General features: G+C 45.1%; 1 protein-coding gene across 4 annotated transcripts in view; it reads right to left on the bottom strand.

The window, feature by feature from the left end:
- The window catches only part of LOC147434613 (dual specificity protein phosphatase 1B-like), a 71,079-nt gene extending 53,666 nt beyond the window's left edge, over positions 1-17,413 (bottom strand). For 2 of the 4 annotated variants that reach the window (XM_086491066.1, XM_086491068.1), the window contains exons 1-2: positions 17,256-17,412; positions 3,418-3,619 (exon numbers count right to left, since the gene is read on the bottom strand). In XM_086491066.1, the coding sequence (XP_086347192.1) occupies positions 3,418-3,558 (141 nt within the window). In that variant the 5' untranslated portion in view covers positions 3,559-3,619; positions 17,256-17,412. The other 2 variants (XM_086491069.1, XM_086491067.1) reach the window with 2 other exon arrangements.
- Positions 17,414-18,102: the final 689 nt, after the last annotated feature.

The following is an 18,102-nucleotide window of genomic DNA, read 5'->3' as shown; positions in this document are numbered from 1 at the left end:
CGATTGCCCAAAGGATGACGTGGTAGTGAATGCTATGAAGGGAATCCCATATGCATCAGCTTGTGGTTCTCTTATGTATGCTATGGCTGCCACTCGTCCTGACATTGCCCATGCGGTGGGATTTGTTAGTAGATACATGTCCAATCCCGGCAAAGCACATTGGGAAGCTGTGAAATGCATTCTGAGATACTTGTCAGGTACACAATCTAGGTGTATATGCTATGGCAAAAGTGACCTGAAGTTGCAGGGCTATTGTGATGCAGATATGGCAAGTGACTTGGATACCAGGAAGTCCACTAGTGGCTATGTGTTTGCTATTGTTGGTGGTGTTGTCTCTTGGTGTTCACGATTGCAGAACAATGTGGCATTGAGTACTACTGAGGCTGAATATATTTCAGCCACTGAAGCTTCTAAAGAGGCCATATGGTTGGGCAGACTTGTCAAAGAGCTTGGTATGCCTGCTAGTACTCCTGTCTTGGGATGTGATAGCCAGAGTGCTGTCTATTTGGCCAAGAATGCCATGTTTCATGCACGGACAAAGCACATTGATGTGCGATACCACTTCATACGACAGGTATTGGAGGATGGTCTAGTCACCTTGACTAAGATTCACACACAGGATAACCCTGCAGATGTTCTCACCAAGAGTCTTGCTAAGGCTCAACATGAGCATTGCATACAGCTGGTGGGAGTTGGTTAACTTAAAGGCGTCATTTATGCCTTTAAGTGGGAGGTTGTTAGGTTAAAGGCCTAAATAACCTCTTTTTGTACATTTTTATACTTTGTCCAGATTCTGGACACGTTTTTTAGAGGTCACTTATAATAAAAGTGGGAAAACCCAAAACTCACTTATTGAGTTTTCCCCAAAAACGTGAGCTCTCTCTCTCCCTCTTCTTCTACTGGCGCTTCCTCTCTTGCTGGCCTTCACCTCCCCTCTCTGCACACACACTGCACTTCCTCGCGTTCTCTTTCACTTGCACACACCGCCGCGCGCTCATCATTTCGATTGAGGTTATGGGCATGGAAAGGGTTGTGGAGTACATGATAAAGATGCGTCAAAATCCCTCACATCGACTTCCTACAACTGCATGGTAAGAAAGAAAAAAAGTTAAAAAGACGCACAAAAGCAAGATCTTGAGCACGGGATGGATGCAAGACATAAAGAAGTGGTTTGGAAGACGGGATGCATTACACTTGCTACACGATGCCTCAATTTGCTATATGATGCCTCAATTGACTCCCAAGTGAATGAAGCTTTTCCCCAACACCAATGTATTACGGCTTGGGAGAAATCCGGTGGGTCACGCTTCATACATTACACCACCCATATTCCCCCAACTACAAGACCATGTTCTTCGCTGGAAGAGGAAACCATACTCACCCTTACATGCTTGAGCCTATCCCCTTGTCAATGATACGCACTATCGCAGCCATCCAGGGCGTTGGGGCAATGGAGAAGAGTCAAATCGATTGTGCACATTATGCTCACTCCAAGTTCGAGAGTCTACGTACCACACACTACTAGAGTGCTCAGCTTTTGGTCACATCAAAACTTGTTTCTCTCACATTTTTAACCATGACTTAGGTCTACACACTCTCCTCTCCCAGCAACAGTGCGGGCTCTCCATTGCGACCCTCATCACCACAATTTTGGAGCATCGAGAGTCACTCATCAGCCATACACATATTACATCACATGTACATTGGTCCCATAGGTCATATTTGACCTCCAAGGACGATAATAATCTCTCTCTCTCTCTCTCTCTCTCTCTCTCTCTCTCTCTGGTAGAAAAGGTGGTTGTATACTGTGTACAGCAAGAGATGCTCAATGGCCTATAGTTGATAGGGCATTCGCACCACGAAAGATAGAAAGAATTAGCACAATATCAACTGGTCGTAACTCGGACGAAAACTTCACAATGTTTTACACTAGCAAGCGGGCGAGTGGAGGTCATTGTATACCTAGGGATCACTTTTATTACTATAAGACAATTCAAGTGCAGCCAGACATAGGATCACACAAGGATATGCGGCACTTGTGATGCTAGAGTGCGGATGCCACTTAGCACATTTTCAAGAGCCCCAAACCAAGGGGGAGCTCTTCAACAAACTAGTCACCCAGCTCTCATGTATGAAGCACCAGTTTAAAACCGGGCCTTACTAGGTCCTGGTGGACACAGGTTGAGAGACCACAGATCATTATGCTATCCTGCTTGATACGCAAGAAACCCTCAGTGCCACATGACACCATAAGACCAGTGCTAGCCGCACCACCCATGCTAGTGGAGGCTCTTTTTTAGACAGTATGTTTTATCTAGACATACAGAGTCACTACAATGCCTTATTTACTGGATAGCCCACACTCAAAGAGCTCATGGATTCTAGAGATCAGAAACAGTTGGGGTGCTTCCTCCTTGAGATTCAATGACAAAGAGATCTGCTACTACAATCACCTATTGGAGGTAGACAGTCTAAGCTTACATATTTTTTCCATCAAGCGACTCCGGTACCACCTGTCATTACCGCACCGAGGGGAGTTACACTACAACAAGCAGATGAGGTCGGATCCAAGAGACGGCCTAGAGCGGTGGGATATCGTGTTCGATGAGCACACCAAAGAGAGATTCACCAGATTCGGACACAGTATGAGCAGCCAGACAAAGAGATAAACAGCAAGCATTCTCCAACCCTGCTGCTATACTACAGGGGCTTTTCTTGCCTTATCCACCTATGCATGCAGCATGATATCCTACACCCCCAGTTTGGTATTGGATGGAGCTAGTTTCTCATATCATGGTTGTACTCCTTAAGCATATAGTTTCACATCCAATAGAGATAGAGCTTCATCCCCTCCTTATACATACACATGTACTCACCCCACCTCTTACGAGATTATCATAGCCACCTCTAGCAGTTCGTCTCATTTTTTATTTTCAGCACTTTCATCCTTTTTTGGATATCCAGAGGATACATAAATGTATATGGTTTTGTCTCATAGGCCGACTTCGGCCTGTAGAAGACGTTAATAAAGCTTTCTTTCTTTCTTTCTTTGTGTATGTGTGTGTGCGCAAGCACACACACGTGTGTGTGTGTGTGTGTGTGTGTGTGTGTGTGTGTGTGTGTGTGTGTGTGTGTGTGTGTGCGCGCGCGCGCGCATGCACGTGCCCGCGTGCGTGTGTAATCTAAGACCAAACTTTGACAAGACCTCATCTTTGAACCCAGGTAGAAGGTCACAGATCCATTGACAATGATGTAGATGTTTCATAAAGAATGCTCTAAGAATCTCAGCACATTACGAAAGCTCTCTTGAGAGGTCCAATCATCATTCAAGATCCCACTGACAAAGAATCTAAGACCTGCAATTATTAAAACTTGTTTTCAATTGAATAGAGCGACAATTTAAAAGGTCAAGAACACCTCTTGAATTTCACAGCATAGGTTGTCATCCTTCTTGTACTTGGCCAAAAGAAAATCTCTTAGTATCCTTACTAGTCCTTCATTGCAAACACCATTGATTGGAGCTGGCACGAGTTCATCAGAAAGTCCAAACGTGCTCATATCAGATCCTTAGGAATACCCCACAGTAGAAAAGTCAAAATGCTACTGGCATGAACAAATTCTGTAAGAGAAAAAGGATTTCTTAGAATAAACATTGAAATGACATTATCCCAATTTAATAGAACAAAGAAACGAATCCGTTTCATGTCATCCCCATCCAAAGCAAAGGCATTCTATTTTTATGGACACATGAACGCTACTTATTACACTTCATTTGCATGAGAACCACAAAATGATTGCTTATCCCTCCACACCACACAAACAATCAGCTAAATAGCAGTAAAAGCATTTGTACTGAATACGTACTAGATACGAGGACAAAGTTGATATAATATGATCAAATTGTCACAATTTTAAAAGAGAGAGAACCCATTCCAACCTTGCAACTTGTCACATTTCATGGCCCAAACATTAATTTTAAGGAGATTCTTTTGTTGCAGACTTTCTTATGTGCCAGAATTTGAAGATAAACACATCATTCTTGTTCCTAGAAAAGAGCCTTGATTTATTAGAAAGAAACAAGAAGAAAAATCACAGCAGAATTTCTTGTCAAGTGGATGAATCAAATTCTACTTGGCAAACCAATGAAGACATGCAGTAGTACCCCAACCTCCTTCAAGAGTTCTTTGACAAGCGGCTAACTTTGATTTGACATGGGTTTTATTTTAAATGGAATAGATTGTCACGATTGTGACGCATTCGTATGTATGATCCTCTCCCCTTGCTAATTCTAGTTGCAGATGTAAAGAGTGACCAGCCAAGGGGACTCTTCGTCCTAAAGACACCTCTTCATCAAAAACCACACCCTTTCAACAACTAATCATGTCCCTTCACGCAATGGTTGCAACTATTCGCTTAAAGACACGTCCATTCATCCAAAGGACATGTCTATTCGTCATTGGTCATGACTGCTCGTTCATGTCTCTTGCTCTCCTATAAAGGAAGCCTATTGTACTCAGTTTTATTCGTTCAATTAAGCAATCAATCAACATTGTTCTAGTCTCCTAAGTCTAATTGTTGCAGGCTTGGACACTCCAAGCAAGAAATCAATAGCAACACATGAACAAAATCTGCAAATAATTGAACTTCTATTGAGCAAAGGGGACACCACGCCGGGGAGTTGTACCTTTGCTAGGCAATAATAAAGAAGGGGCACCAGTCTTTGGGGCTAGTGCATCGGGGGACGGAACTTTGCTATTTCATGTGGACTCCCCTTCTCTCTCTCTCTCAGTATAGTGCCTCTCAGACACCACGGAGGATTGCACACACACGGTATACTTTTACACCAGAGATGGACTCAGTTTATGTGGAGGAGATTTACAAGCGGATGTGGGCAGCCGAGCCTGTATATACCGTGGAGGAGATCACCACTCTATTGACGGAGATCTTGCATGGGGCAGCAGCAGAGGCATACCCACACACTCAACTAGATCAGAGAAGACGTTCAGGGAACATGCCTCAGAATAGTTGGTATGATGAGGAGTGCAAAGAGATGAGAGTTCAGATTCAGAGCGAACTTATACTTGGAGTCATTACATATAGACAATCTCGGATTGCCCTTCAGCGTTTAGTGCGACGGAAGAAGCGGGCCTTTTTAGCCCCGATGGAACGTGATTTGTATCAGCTCTTTTCGAGTCAAGATTCAGGTGAGGCCTGGCGTCTCTTCCATGAGCACTCACCTCCTCCAGTGATTACTTCTCCCGAGATTTGGGGTCAGTATGCAGCATCATTATATACAGTACCTGGGCAACCACCATTACAAGACCCTCTAGAGCCATGTCCAGCCGTACTTTCTTTACCACTGAGATGGTGAAGAACGCCATTGACAGGATGAGGACTAGGAGAGCATATGATCATGATGGTTTGGTGGTAGAGCACTTGATACATGCTAGAGATTTACTGTCAGAGGTTCTTGCGCGGTTGTTTAACCATGTCATGTGTGAGGGCCTACCGGAGTCTTGGAGATTATCTACTATTGTACCTCTCTTCAAGGTAGGAGACCCCACAGTGCCAGGGAACTACCGTACTATTATGATAGGGCACACATTGGCACGGTTGTATGCATCCATTCTTGAACAGCAACTGAGTGAGTGGGCAGAAAATGAGGGCATACGAGCAGCAGGACAGGCTGGATTCAGGAGGGGTTTCTCCACTTTGGACCATATTCTAACACTCAGAGCCATTATTGGGGAGGGTCGGGCACATGGGAGACGGATGTATTGTTGCTTTGTGGACTTCCGCAAAGCATTTGACACAGTGCCGAGGGCCAGATTGATGCGCAGGCTACTGAAGTTGGGAGTACCCACAAAGATCATATGGGGGATCATGGCTTTATGCGGCTCAGTGACTGGCCAGGTACGCACTCTTGAGGGGATTTTTGACATTGTTCATTCCACTATTGGGAGTGAAACAGGGGTGTCCTTTGTCCCCTACACTTTTTGGTATGTATGTAGATGAGGTCTCTGACTACATTGACAGAGAGGGCGACAGAGGCGCTCAGCTAGCAGGGACATGGATCCCTTTATTATTATATGCTGATGATATTGTGTTGATATCAGAATCACCAGAGGGCATGCAGAGACAGTTGGATGCATTGCACAGCTTTGCAGAGGATAGTGGATTGTCTGTGAACCTTGGTAAAACCAAGGTTATGGTGTTTAACACCACACGACAGTGGGTCAAGAGATCGGCACCTACACTCGTATATGGTCAGGACATTGTGGAGTATACAAATGAATATACATATCTGGGGGTGGTATTCACGGGACCGAAGTTTACTCTGAGGAGAGCAGCAGAGACTAGACTGTCCAAAGCCTATGCGGCATTGGGAGGGCTAGTGAGGATGTGTTCGCAGGTTCAGTTTCAAGAACCACGAACAAAGCTATGGCTCTTTGATACTTTGGTTGCTTCAGCTATGCTTTATGGGGTCCAGGTTTGGGGACCATCTGTGAATCATGACGGTTGGAGGAGCATGGAGAGACCCTTGGTATTTATGATATCCCGGATGATTAGAGCCAAGGCCTCCGTACCACATGCGATTATTCGAGCGGAGGTAGCCGCCCCTCCTATAGAGATTGAGGCTCTTACCAGATCAGTGTCCTTTATGCACAGTCTATGGGATACACATAGAGGCAGATATACTAGATTGGCTCTTGAGTCCTCTAGCCAGTTAGCGATGCAGGGAGACGCATCATGTTGGTATGCGTAGATGACCTCATGGTTTTAGAGGCATGGTTTCAGCATAATAGATTGCCTCCTTTTTAGTATTCCCTAGATGCACCCTCCCTGCCAGTCACACGGACGGAGATCACTAGACTCATTCGCCAGGATCTTATACAGTTGGACACCAAGAGGACATGGGTAGAGCCGATGCAGGATTTGGGCACGAAGATGGCTTTCTACAAAGAGCATCTTCTCCAACTTTCGGGAGATGGGTTTGTGATTCTTCCGAGCTACATGGACACTCATTTGTCTCATGGTCTGCGATGTGCTATTGGTCAGATTCGCACATCCTCACACCAGCTGGAGATTGAGACGAGTAGATTCAGAGGGATACCACTGGAGTCTAGGATATGCCAACTATGCGATAGAGAGCCAGAGACAAAGCTACACTACATATGCCACTGCACTGTGTATTATGAGATACAAGGGCGCTTCCATTGGTTATTCAGGGAGGGTTTTGGACCCCTAGATAGAGTCACGAGGTATCAGGATCAGAGATGCCTTGGCTTATATCTACTTGAGCTACATCGACATAGAGATAGTCTGCCGAGAGACATTGAGTACGACAGTCACAGAGACAGATCACAGACTTCTTTGGATCGAGGGAGCCAGGAGACCAACCGCCAGCACAGGGTTGTACCCACATTCATACCAGAGGCACCCTCATTGACAAGGCGATTGAGCTCAGGAGATCGAGACGACCACGACCGAGACACAGAAGCACACTCCATCGACGGAGACTCCAGCAGAGGATCAGAGGCATTCTAGCACGACACCCAGAGTGTCATTGAGGGCCTATTCTACATTTTCACATTTCACATTTCACACTTCATTTTCAGTTTTCATTTTTTACATTCAGTACTTTTTGTACCTGCACTTCATACATTGTTTTAGATTCACCACTTTGTATCTGATGGTCTCATAGGTCATTTTGGCCTTTTGAAGACGTTAATATATCATTTCATCTCATCTCATCTCATCTCTCTCTCTCTCTCTCTCTCTCTCTCTCTCTCTCTCTCTCTCTCTCTCTCTCTCAAAAGTTCAGTTATGTGCAGCTCTCTCTCTCTCTCTCAAAAGTTCAGTTATGTGCAGCTCTCTCTCTCTCTCTCAAAAGTTCAGTTATGTGCAAATTTTGTTCGTGTGTTGCTATTGATTTCTCGCTTGGAGTGTCCAAGCCTATAACAATGGTTTCAAAGCTCAACCGATTCTTCTTCGACGGAGTTTCCGATCCTTTCTGTAGCACACATGGTTTCTCGCGGAGAATCTTGCAGAAACGACTCCCCTCCGATGGTTAGTCCTCCGATGGTTAGTCTACAGGAAGATGAAGAAAAGCTAAGTCCCAGTGTGGGAATAGAAGAAACCTATGGAGGTTTTGGCAAATTTCGAGTGAGGAGTCTCAATAGAGCAGAGTACAAACGTCAACTGCAAGCTGACACGTGTATGAAAAGATTGATCAAGTACTCCAAAGACCCAAAATATGTGAAATCACTTGAAGAATTACCCCCTTGACGAGGTTCACTCTAAATTGTGAGAGGCCATCCATCTTCAGGTCAAATTGGTTATGAAACAGAAAGCAAGAGCCGAGTGCAGAAAATTAGGAATTGTATTGTCACGTGCACATCTAACCCTATGTGCATGTGGACAAGCTACTTCAGGTCCAGGGTTTAGGTCATAGTTACCCGAAACCGGAACGGGAACAGCGACGGGATCCCCGGGGAACAGGGGAACGGCTAGGGGCCCGGAACGAGAACGGCGCGGAACGGGAGGTATAAAAAACACCCAAATAGTGCATTTTTTAGCTCCTTGTGTTTAAATACAAGGAGTATTGAAGTCCTTTGACTCTAATACTCACAAAAAATTCGTTTTGAAGACCATTCAACCTTACTATGACTAGATGATGAGAGAGAGAGAGAGAGACGGAGGGAGAGGGAGAGAGATCTTGAGAGAGTGAGAGGGAGAGACGAGAGAGAGAGAGAGAGAGAGAGAGAGAGAGGGAGAGGGAGAGATTTGAGAGAGTAGGAGGGAGAGGAAGAGATCTTGAAGGCTTGAAGCCTTGAGCCTTGAGAGAGTGAGTCTTGAGAGTGTGAGAGGGAGAGAGCTTGAGCCTTGAGGATTAGCTTGTGGAGAGAAAGGGGGAGGGGGCCCAAACATTTACTTCAATTTTTGCCAAATTTGTTTGTAGCCGTTGGCCGTTTGGGGGGCGTTCCGGTTTGCACTGGCCACCCGGAACGTCCATTCCGGAACGTTCGGGAAGGGAGCTGCCCCCCGGAACGCCGGGGCTAGGGGGCATTCCCCGGTAACTCTGGTTAAGGTCAGCTTAGGAAGTGCTCTGGCACCTTTGTGAGCCTGTGCGCAGGCCGTGCATGTCCAGGCACTTAGAGTAGTTGCATATCCTCTGGTTGCACCAAGCATGATCATCAGCATTACAGTCAATAGCCATCATGACCATTTTACAGTGCACAGAACCCATTTTCCCTATTTTAGCCATTTTTCACTTATTATTAATAAGTGACTTTGTTGGGACAATGAGTAGGGCAAATTTATTGATCTCTTTAAAAGAAACCTAGCGCTAGCACTTTCTGGCAGAAGAGGCAGAAGAAGTACCTACACTTGCAACACACCTTCTTAGCAAGACCGGCACGACTACCTATCGTTTTCCAACCATCAAGATCAACCAATGTTTATCTACAGCAAATCAGCCCTGGCGTTTTCAACAACATCAAATCAGCACTAGCATTTTTGCAGATTACAAAACAACCTGGCATTTTTGCACTTGCAGATTCACATCAGCGTTTTGCAGATTCCCAGCAACAAAATGTAACAAACTGCTGACGTGTCAAAGCCCTGAAGAAGGGAGCCAACTTGCAAGGGTGGGCCGAGGGGCCTAAACCCTAAGAAGAACAAGTAAAAGAAGAAGAATTCCTACCAACTTATGGGGACCCCGTTCGATGGGGCCCCAAGTGACATAAAGGATTAAAATCAAGCAGGACCCGCACACACGCAAAAACTGATGACGTGGCAGATTTCCGAAAATTGCACTGGCATGATGACATGCAGGCTGTACGGATTTCCGCGTTTTGTGCTAGCTGATGACGTGGCAGGCTGTACGGATTTTTGTAAATTACGCTGGCAGCTTTTGGCATTGCTTTTTGGACCAGAAGCTTTTAAGCTTGAAAGCTTTTCGTGTAAATTGCTTTTTAGGCCAAGGGCCTTTGAATATGAGGTTAGGGCTCATTCTCTGGCATGCTTCCTAGAGAAGGTGCAGAGTTTGAAGTACCGGCTTGTACTGAGTTGATGCAATATAAAGAAATACCGAAAGGGACGCCAAGGTTTGGGGCCAATACTCTCTGGGGTGGAATTTCTCCACTCTCTGTCTCGTGTCGTCTCTCTCTTTTAGCTCAGTTGTTATTGAAGTGCTAAAAGTTTGTTCAGTCTGCTCTTTTCTATTGGCAAGTGGTGCCCATCTTGTGACACAAAACCAGCCCTAGCATTAGCATTCTCTGTTTTCAGCCCTTAGTCTCCGCAACAGTAGCCCCAAACCTCACAGAACTCACCTCCCTGCAGCAGATTCTCGCTGCACAGTTAGATCAGCCAATGTTTTCAGTTTCAGCCCGCTATTCCCAAATTTCTGTATCTGCGTTTTCAGCGCATCGTCGTCGCGTCATTGTCATCGCCCTCCTCGCCGACACAGTGTCAGAATTCAGCAAATAGCAGATTTGCAAATTTCAGCCCTAGCATTTTCAGATTTCAGGCTGTCTCGTCGTCGTCGTCATTGTCGTCGACATCGTAGGCAAGTCCATTGCATCTAGACCATTGTACCAGATTTGTGCAATCAATAGCATAGACCTCTCTCGCCATAGAGAGTGGGGCCCTTGGAGGGGTTTGACAACATTTTGTTGTCGTATTCTTCTCTCTCTATCTCTCAGTCTCAGTACTTTCATTCACAGTGTCATTCACTTTGTTTGTGATCATTTGCACTCTCTCACTAAAGGACGGAAGGCTCTCCCTTCCATAAGTAAAAGGAACCCTTGAGCACAGTTGCATAGGGATCTAGGTGCATGAAGAGTTTTGCACGAGATGAGATGGCTAGATTGAATGATTGAAACACAATGTTCAGGGTGAACTAAGTATATGATTTGTGAACTACATGCTAGTGCATGGATACATTGAGTCAGTGTCTACTGAGAAAAGTTTCTATCCTCTGGCTGTTTTTGCAGGCATAGCCAAGGGCGATTACAATTCTTTCAAGAGGGGGGTTGTAAGGTGCAGCGGAAGTGAATGTTGAACTTTGCTCAAGATGAGTGCTCCGAACTCTGCTCAAGGGTTCCTTTTACTTACGGAAGGGAGAGCCTTCCGTTCCTTTAGTGAGAGAGTGCAATGGACACAAACAAAGTGAATAGACACTGTGAATGAAGGTGCTGAGACTGAGAGATTTAGAGAGAAGAGAATATGACACCAGAGATGTTGTCAAACCCTCCTCCGAAGGCCCCACTCTCTATGGCGAGAGCGGTCTACTTATGATTGCACAAATCTCTACAATGCTTGGACTTGCCGACGATGAGGACGACGACGAGACTGGCTGAAATCTGAAAACACTAATGGCTGAAATCTGCAAATCTTGTATCTGTTGAATTTTGACTATATGTCGATGACGATGTCGAGGACGATGGTACGAGGACGACGCGCTGAAAACGCAGATGCTGAAATCTGCGTTTTCCGGGCTGAATCTGCAAACTTCGCGGGATCTGACCGTGCGGCGAGGATCTGATGCGGGAAGGTAAGATCTGCGAGGTTCGGGGGTTCTACTGCGGGTACTGACTGCTGAAAACTGAAAACGCTGGTGTTTCTTGATGTTCCGTCGCGGTGAATTTGCAAAACACTGAAGTGTGATGCTGATGCAAAAACGCTAGGGCTGAAAATCTACTGCTGGTGGAAATCCACTAACGCTAGGGCTGATCTGCTGTCGTCAAGTGGATATGTTGTGTCTGCTGATGCCGAAGCTGCTCTGCAATGCAAAAACGCCAAGGCTGATCTGTCTTGCAAAAACGCTAGGCCATGCTGTTCTAGTCCTGCTGAGAAGTTGCCTGTTGAGTAAGGTACTCTTGCTGCCTCTTCTACCAGAAAGTGCTAGCGCTAGGTTTCTTATATACAAACTTAGTAAATTTGCCCTACCTACTTTCCAACAAAAGTCACTTAAAAATAATAAGTAAAAAATGTCAAAAATAGGAAAAATAGATCTATGCACTGTAAAAATTCTCCTGATGGGTTCTGATGGATGATCATACTGTGTGCAACCAGAGGAAATGCATCTAATCTAAGTGTCTGGACATACACGGTTTGCAAACAGACTCACAAAAGTGCCAAATCACTTCCTATTCTAGACTGACTTGATTGAACCGAACCCTGGTCATGTTGTAGCTTGTCCACGGACACATAGGGTTGGATATGTCACGTGACATCCCCTCCTTTTCAAAGTGAGGTACTGGTACCGAACTGTATGGCGTCGAGGGAGATCGCCAATAGGGTCTGGAATCCTGTGAAGGACTCTTCGTCGGCCCACTCTTATGTGTGAAATCATGCAATAGTTGAACTTCATAAAGGTCTGCAAAGTCTTCTTCTTTGGGCCGCGCCGAAAGCAACACAAAGTCATCTTCAATGCTTCCACTTCGTCTACAGTCATGTAGCAGACTTGGACACTCCAAGTCAAGAATCAATCGCGACAGCACCAAATAACCACTTGTTCACAAAAGATTTGCACTGGCCCGACGAAGTTCCGTGCCTAGAGATATTGGCCCCAAAGACTGGCTCCCCTTTCGATATTTCTTTTTGTATTAATCAGTTCAAAGTACAAGAGTGGTTCGGGCCTCACTCTCAGACTCTGCGTCCAGATGCTCTGCAGAGTGTGAGCCCTCACCACTTCTTTATTGTTTACAAGGGATGCCAAAAGCAAAGCCCCAAAAGCTTCAAATCAAAAGCCTAAAATAAAAGCAAAAGGGATTCTCTTTCTCTCTCTCTCATAATTTGCGTAGAGAAAAGCAACTCAAAAGCTGCCATAAAAGTAAGCGCAATTTCAACCGCTTTTTCTGGGCCTGGCCATACGATGCCACATCAGCATGCCTCCACAAATTCCGGGATTTTAGCCCTGCTGCCTAGGATTAGGGTTAGGGTTTCTGGCAGGTTATAGGGTTTGCAGGTTTTAGGGTTAGGGTTACTGGCAGATTTAGGGTTTGCAAGTTTTAGGGTTAGGATTTTCAGAAATTAGGGTTTCAGCAGCAGTTAGGGTTTCGTCTCTCGTGTAGACACGTCATCACTTTGTGACATACCCCCCTCTTGAAAGCATTGTAATCGCCCTCGATTACGCCTGCAAAACAGAGAGGCCATAAACCGTCTTAGTAGACACTGACTGTTAGTACCTACGTACTAGGAACACACATCTAGCACATGTACCAACCGACAATCACATCACACGACATCACAGGACATCACTAGACATCACATGATCCGCTGCCTTTTTCTGTCGTTCTTGAGATTTCTGCAAAGCCTCGCGAACCTTGGCAAAAGCGGTATCTAAGTCTCGCGTATATTCATCTGCTTCAAAAATCTTATCTTTTGTGTTTAGGAAGGGTGGAACGTTTGCAGCACCTTCAACAATCTCAAATGGCGCCTTCCCCGTCGAAGAGTGTATCGTGTTATTGTAGGCAAATTCCACCAAAGGTAAGTACTTTTCCCATTGAGTCTTTTGATCCGAGATATAAGACTTCAATAAATCTAGAATCACTAAATTGGCAATCTCAGATTGCCCGTCAGTCTGCGGATGGAACGATGACGAGAACTGCAACCACGTGTCAATGTTCTCCCAAATTGCCTTCCAAAACAAACTCGTAAATCTGGGGTCCCTGTCGGAGACAATCGTCTCAGGCATGCCATGTAATCTGAAAGTCTGGGCCACAAACAGTCTCGCTAAGTGATCCGGCTTGACTGTTTTCTTCACTGGAATAAAATGAGCCTGTTTGTTAAACCTGTCAATAACAGTCCAGATACCATCATAACCACTCTGTGTTCTCGGGAGATCAAAATGAAATCCATGTTCTCGAGCGCCCTATATTCATTTTTATGCTGGGTCGTGGGGTTCTCTCTCCATTGCTCTACCACCCCTTGGGCATCTATGTATGGGGATAGTGGGGGTACCCACTTCCACAGATCACAGATCTCATCTCGCATTGTACGGTCTCATGCTCTAGTAGTCAAGGGGATGATCGCCCACTCTTCCCCACATTTAGCGTTTGTGTTCAATCTCTCTCCCTCTCCTCTCACGCTTCCGCACGCGCGCACTCTCACATGGTATCAGAGCTCAACTCTTCATGGTCTGGGTGCATCACCTTCCTGTATGAGGTTCTCCTCCCAAGGGCTAGATCAGCCAACGTCACCACTCTACTGCTTTCACATGTCTAGGGCATGCATGTACGGCTAGTGTGCCTCCGGGCTGGCCACCCTTTGCATATGCATATAGGCTGCATTGTCCAGCCGCCCACTTCTGGGTTGGCCGCCGTCATTATGTCCAGGCGCCCTATATTCATTTTTATGTTGGGTTGTGGGGTTTTCTCTGCATTGCCCTACCTCCCCTTGGGCACCTATATATGGGGCCAGGGGTGTACCCACTTCCACAAATCACAGATCTCATCTGGCATTGTACGGTCTCATGCTCTGGTAGTAGGGGGGCTGATCGCCCCCTCTTCCCCGAATCTAGCGTTTGTGTTCTACTCTCTCTCTCTCTCTCCCTCTCCTCTCTCATGCTTCCGCACACGCACACTCTCACACTACGCTGTCGACTAAATTGAACTCTGATTTAAAATTGTAAAGTGTTTTAAGTGATTCTCTCGTGTGTCATATCAGATCCTCGACTTGGGGTGTCCAAGTCTGTTACAAAGGTGTCAGAGCTCAATCAATTTTCCTTCCACCAAAAAAATCCGATCCCTTTTTCTGTGGCCCACACATGGATTCAGGTGATGACTCCCGCAAAATCAGACGAATCCACCCATGAATTCCGAATCGGGCGAAATCCCGACACCTCAGTACAATGCCAGTACTCACGCTCTGCACCTTCACCCGGAAGAGTGCCAGAGAATGAGCCCTCTACACATAATTAAAGGCCCTTGGCTTGAAAAGCAATTACATGAAAAGCTTCAAACTCAAAAGCATCTGGTCCCAAAAGCTGCCAATGCAAACTGTGGAAATCCGTACAATCTGCCACGTCAGTAGTCAGCGCAAAATTTGGAAATCCGTACAGATGCTATTTCAGCACAGAAGCATAAATTGCGTGATTCCGTACTGTTTGCCACGTCATCAACTGCGACACTATGTGTGTGTGTGTGTGTGTGTGTGTGTGTAGCTTTATTACTGTCTTTAGGTTGTCAGGCCCCCATCGGACGGGGTCCCACAAGTTGGCTGGAATTTCTCTTTAAAAGTAGGCCCCTCGGCAAGACATTATAAGTTGGTAAAACTTCTTCTACTGCTTCTTCTAGGGTTTAGGCTCCTTGGCCGGGATTTATAGGTTAGCTCCATTTCTTCAGTGGCTTGACACGTCAGCAGTTTGTGACACTCGCAATACACTCTAACATGCTGCCTAGACAACGAAATGTTCCAGTCACTCTCTCATATAGAGCATAGATGGCCAATGTCATTTGTGATGGTATCCTTAGACTCTGAAATCGCCGAAAGAGCCTCTCTCGTAGGACTATCAAACGCTTTGTGGAAATCCACAAAGCAGCAATAAAGCTTCTTTTTCTGCAGATGATGATGAAGCTGATGATCATTTAGATCAAGGTGCTAATGAGGACAATGGCTCCCAAGGGAGAGGGCAAACATGTCAAGTTACCCAGATGGATAATGGATACTCTTCAAGATTCCTATGTTGTAGATTCTCCTCCAAATTGGCCACCTCACGCACAAACTTGATGGCTACACAAAGTTGAGACAAATGGTGACTTACTACACGTAAATTATTCCTTGATGTCCTCAGTTATCAAGGACACAGAACCCCTTTCAATTGAGGAGGCCCTTTCACAGCCAAAATGGAATGACACTTGGAAGTCCGAAGTTGGTTCCAAGACCAAAAAAGAAAAAGGTCATTGATATCAAGTGCGTCTACAAGATTAAGTTTGAGTCATACCAACAACTCAAAAATCCCCTATAAACTCCCAGTATACCCTCTAAATGGGCATTGGTATACACAATACTTAGAAACAAGGATCCAATGCCTATGCCAGTGTACAAGGTAGCTCGTGTTTTAGCACACAACTGCAAGGCTATATGTGATGTAAGAAGCCACTCACCAAGAAAGCGATAAATAACTAGCTCAAGGCCGGGCACAGGCACAAAACCTCCCTCACTCCCACCAATTGGTTGGTAGGAGCTATCGGAGCCGCCAAAGGCAGGAGGTAAAACTTAAAGAGGTATATGTCAGAATCTAAAGAGAGGGAGAAACTGAGAACTGAGAACCGAGAGGCTCAATTACCCTGTCATCTCAACTTTGGACACCTCTATCTATCCCTGACCTCAAGACTTGTCGAATAGATCTTTGAGGTCTCTTGGGATTGTTCATAAGACCTTAAAAGTTCTTTTCTCTTCTTCTAACCGATTTTCTCTCCTACTGATTTTTTCTCGCTAGAATTAATGGTTGCTGAAGTTCTCCCCCTATTGATTCTCCTAACAGCCAGTCGGTTCTAACTTCTTTTTCTCGGGTACCCTATTTTTGGGCTGATCTGCTGCATGTTTGGTGGTAAAAGCAGGCTAGGGGGTCACTTCATATCATCAGCTATATGTGCCCTCATCCGGGATTGGAGACACTCTACATCCCTGTGCTAAGGTTGAGACTTCTGAAGTTGTGCTCACCATTGACACTAGCCTCCAGCTGCTGCTTGTGGTGGCTAAGGGCCACCAATTCTCCCTGGTGCAAGAAAATGATTCTGCTGTGTATAAAGTATTCGCTTCCAGTAATGTTTACAACCCTTCTATTGTGATCGAAGATGGTTACGAAAACACACTGACAAACTGCATGATAAACTCTGCTTGATAGCTTCAGTTAGCCTCTGGGCACACTTTGGCTTGCCATGTCCTAAGCTTTCTTTTAATGATGGCATTTGTGGGGCGCCAGGATCTTACCAAAAAAAAGTTAATTTCATCAAACTACCCTCTTCATTTTCAACTTAACACAGAAAATTCTTCCAAAGGTCTAACTAGGCACAATGTCACTAAATTAACCCTCATGTGAAAACTCCAGCTATGTCAATAATCTGGAAAGCTCTGCCTGGTCGGTATTATTACCTCTTCAAAGGTTCAATCTTCTTTCATAACAGCTTGTAGACTTCTCGACACGACAACCACAATCTCTCTCTCAACACACACACACACACACACACACACACACACACACACACACAGAGAGAGAGAGAGAGAGAGAGAGAGAGAGAGCAGACCTCATAGCGCCCCTGCCAATAAGTAGCGATGGTAACGAAATCCTCTGCACAGCTCCCGCCACTTGGCAAGCTTTGATTCAGGGTTTGCGATGTCACGGTTAAAAACCTTTATAGCGTGTGGAGCACATTGAAAAGCAAACTGGCAAAAAAAAAAGCAAAATGCTTCCGTGATTGTTCCTAAGATGGCCATGGAAGGCCCTCTATTCAAAAGTTGAGCATTCCCACATGCCAGCCAGCCTCTAACAAGTTTCTAGGTGGGCCAACCATTTGAATTTTAAGTAAGGACAAAAAGTAAACGTGTGATTGTGGGTGGAAAGGTGTAATTGATCTAGCAGGTCACTATTGATTTGGAGGGTGGTTCAAAGGCCTTCTACATTAGAGGTCCTTGTAAGATGTGCATCACATTTAATACGGTGTGGAAGGTGTATGAGAATGTATTTTCTTATTTGGAAGGCCCTATAAAACCACCTCTATCTGGTGTATGTGGCTGCCATGTGATTGCTACGAAGTCGCACTTGAAGGGAAGACAACTAAAAATAAGGTGAGGAGTCACTGACGCTTGCTGAAGCTGATGGGGGATAAGAGTTATGTGGACTAGGTTTAAATGAGTCTTTTGTTGTGTTTTAACATACACACACAAGGGCCCCACGTAAACAGCAGTATGAAAATTAAAATGAAAAGAAAGTAAAATAAAAGGACCCACTAATAAACTAAAACAAAAGAATATTTTAATGCTTTTAAAATAAAAGGTAAGTCTAATAAACATACAAAATAATAAAACAATTAAATGCTAAAGAAGAATACAAAATAATAAATAATAATCATAAATGCTAAAGACCTTTATGAG

This window comes from Adiantum capillus-veneris, chromosome 19 (genome assembly GCF_014529385.1).
Source record: "Adiantum capillus-veneris isolate H3 chromosome 19, ASM1452938v2, whole genome shotgun sequence".
NCBI classification, from domain to species: Eukaryota; Viridiplantae; Streptophyta; class Polypodiopsida; order Polypodiales; family Pteridaceae; genus Adiantum; species Adiantum capillus-veneris.
This window is presented reverse-complemented; position numbering and strand designations above follow the sequence as displayed.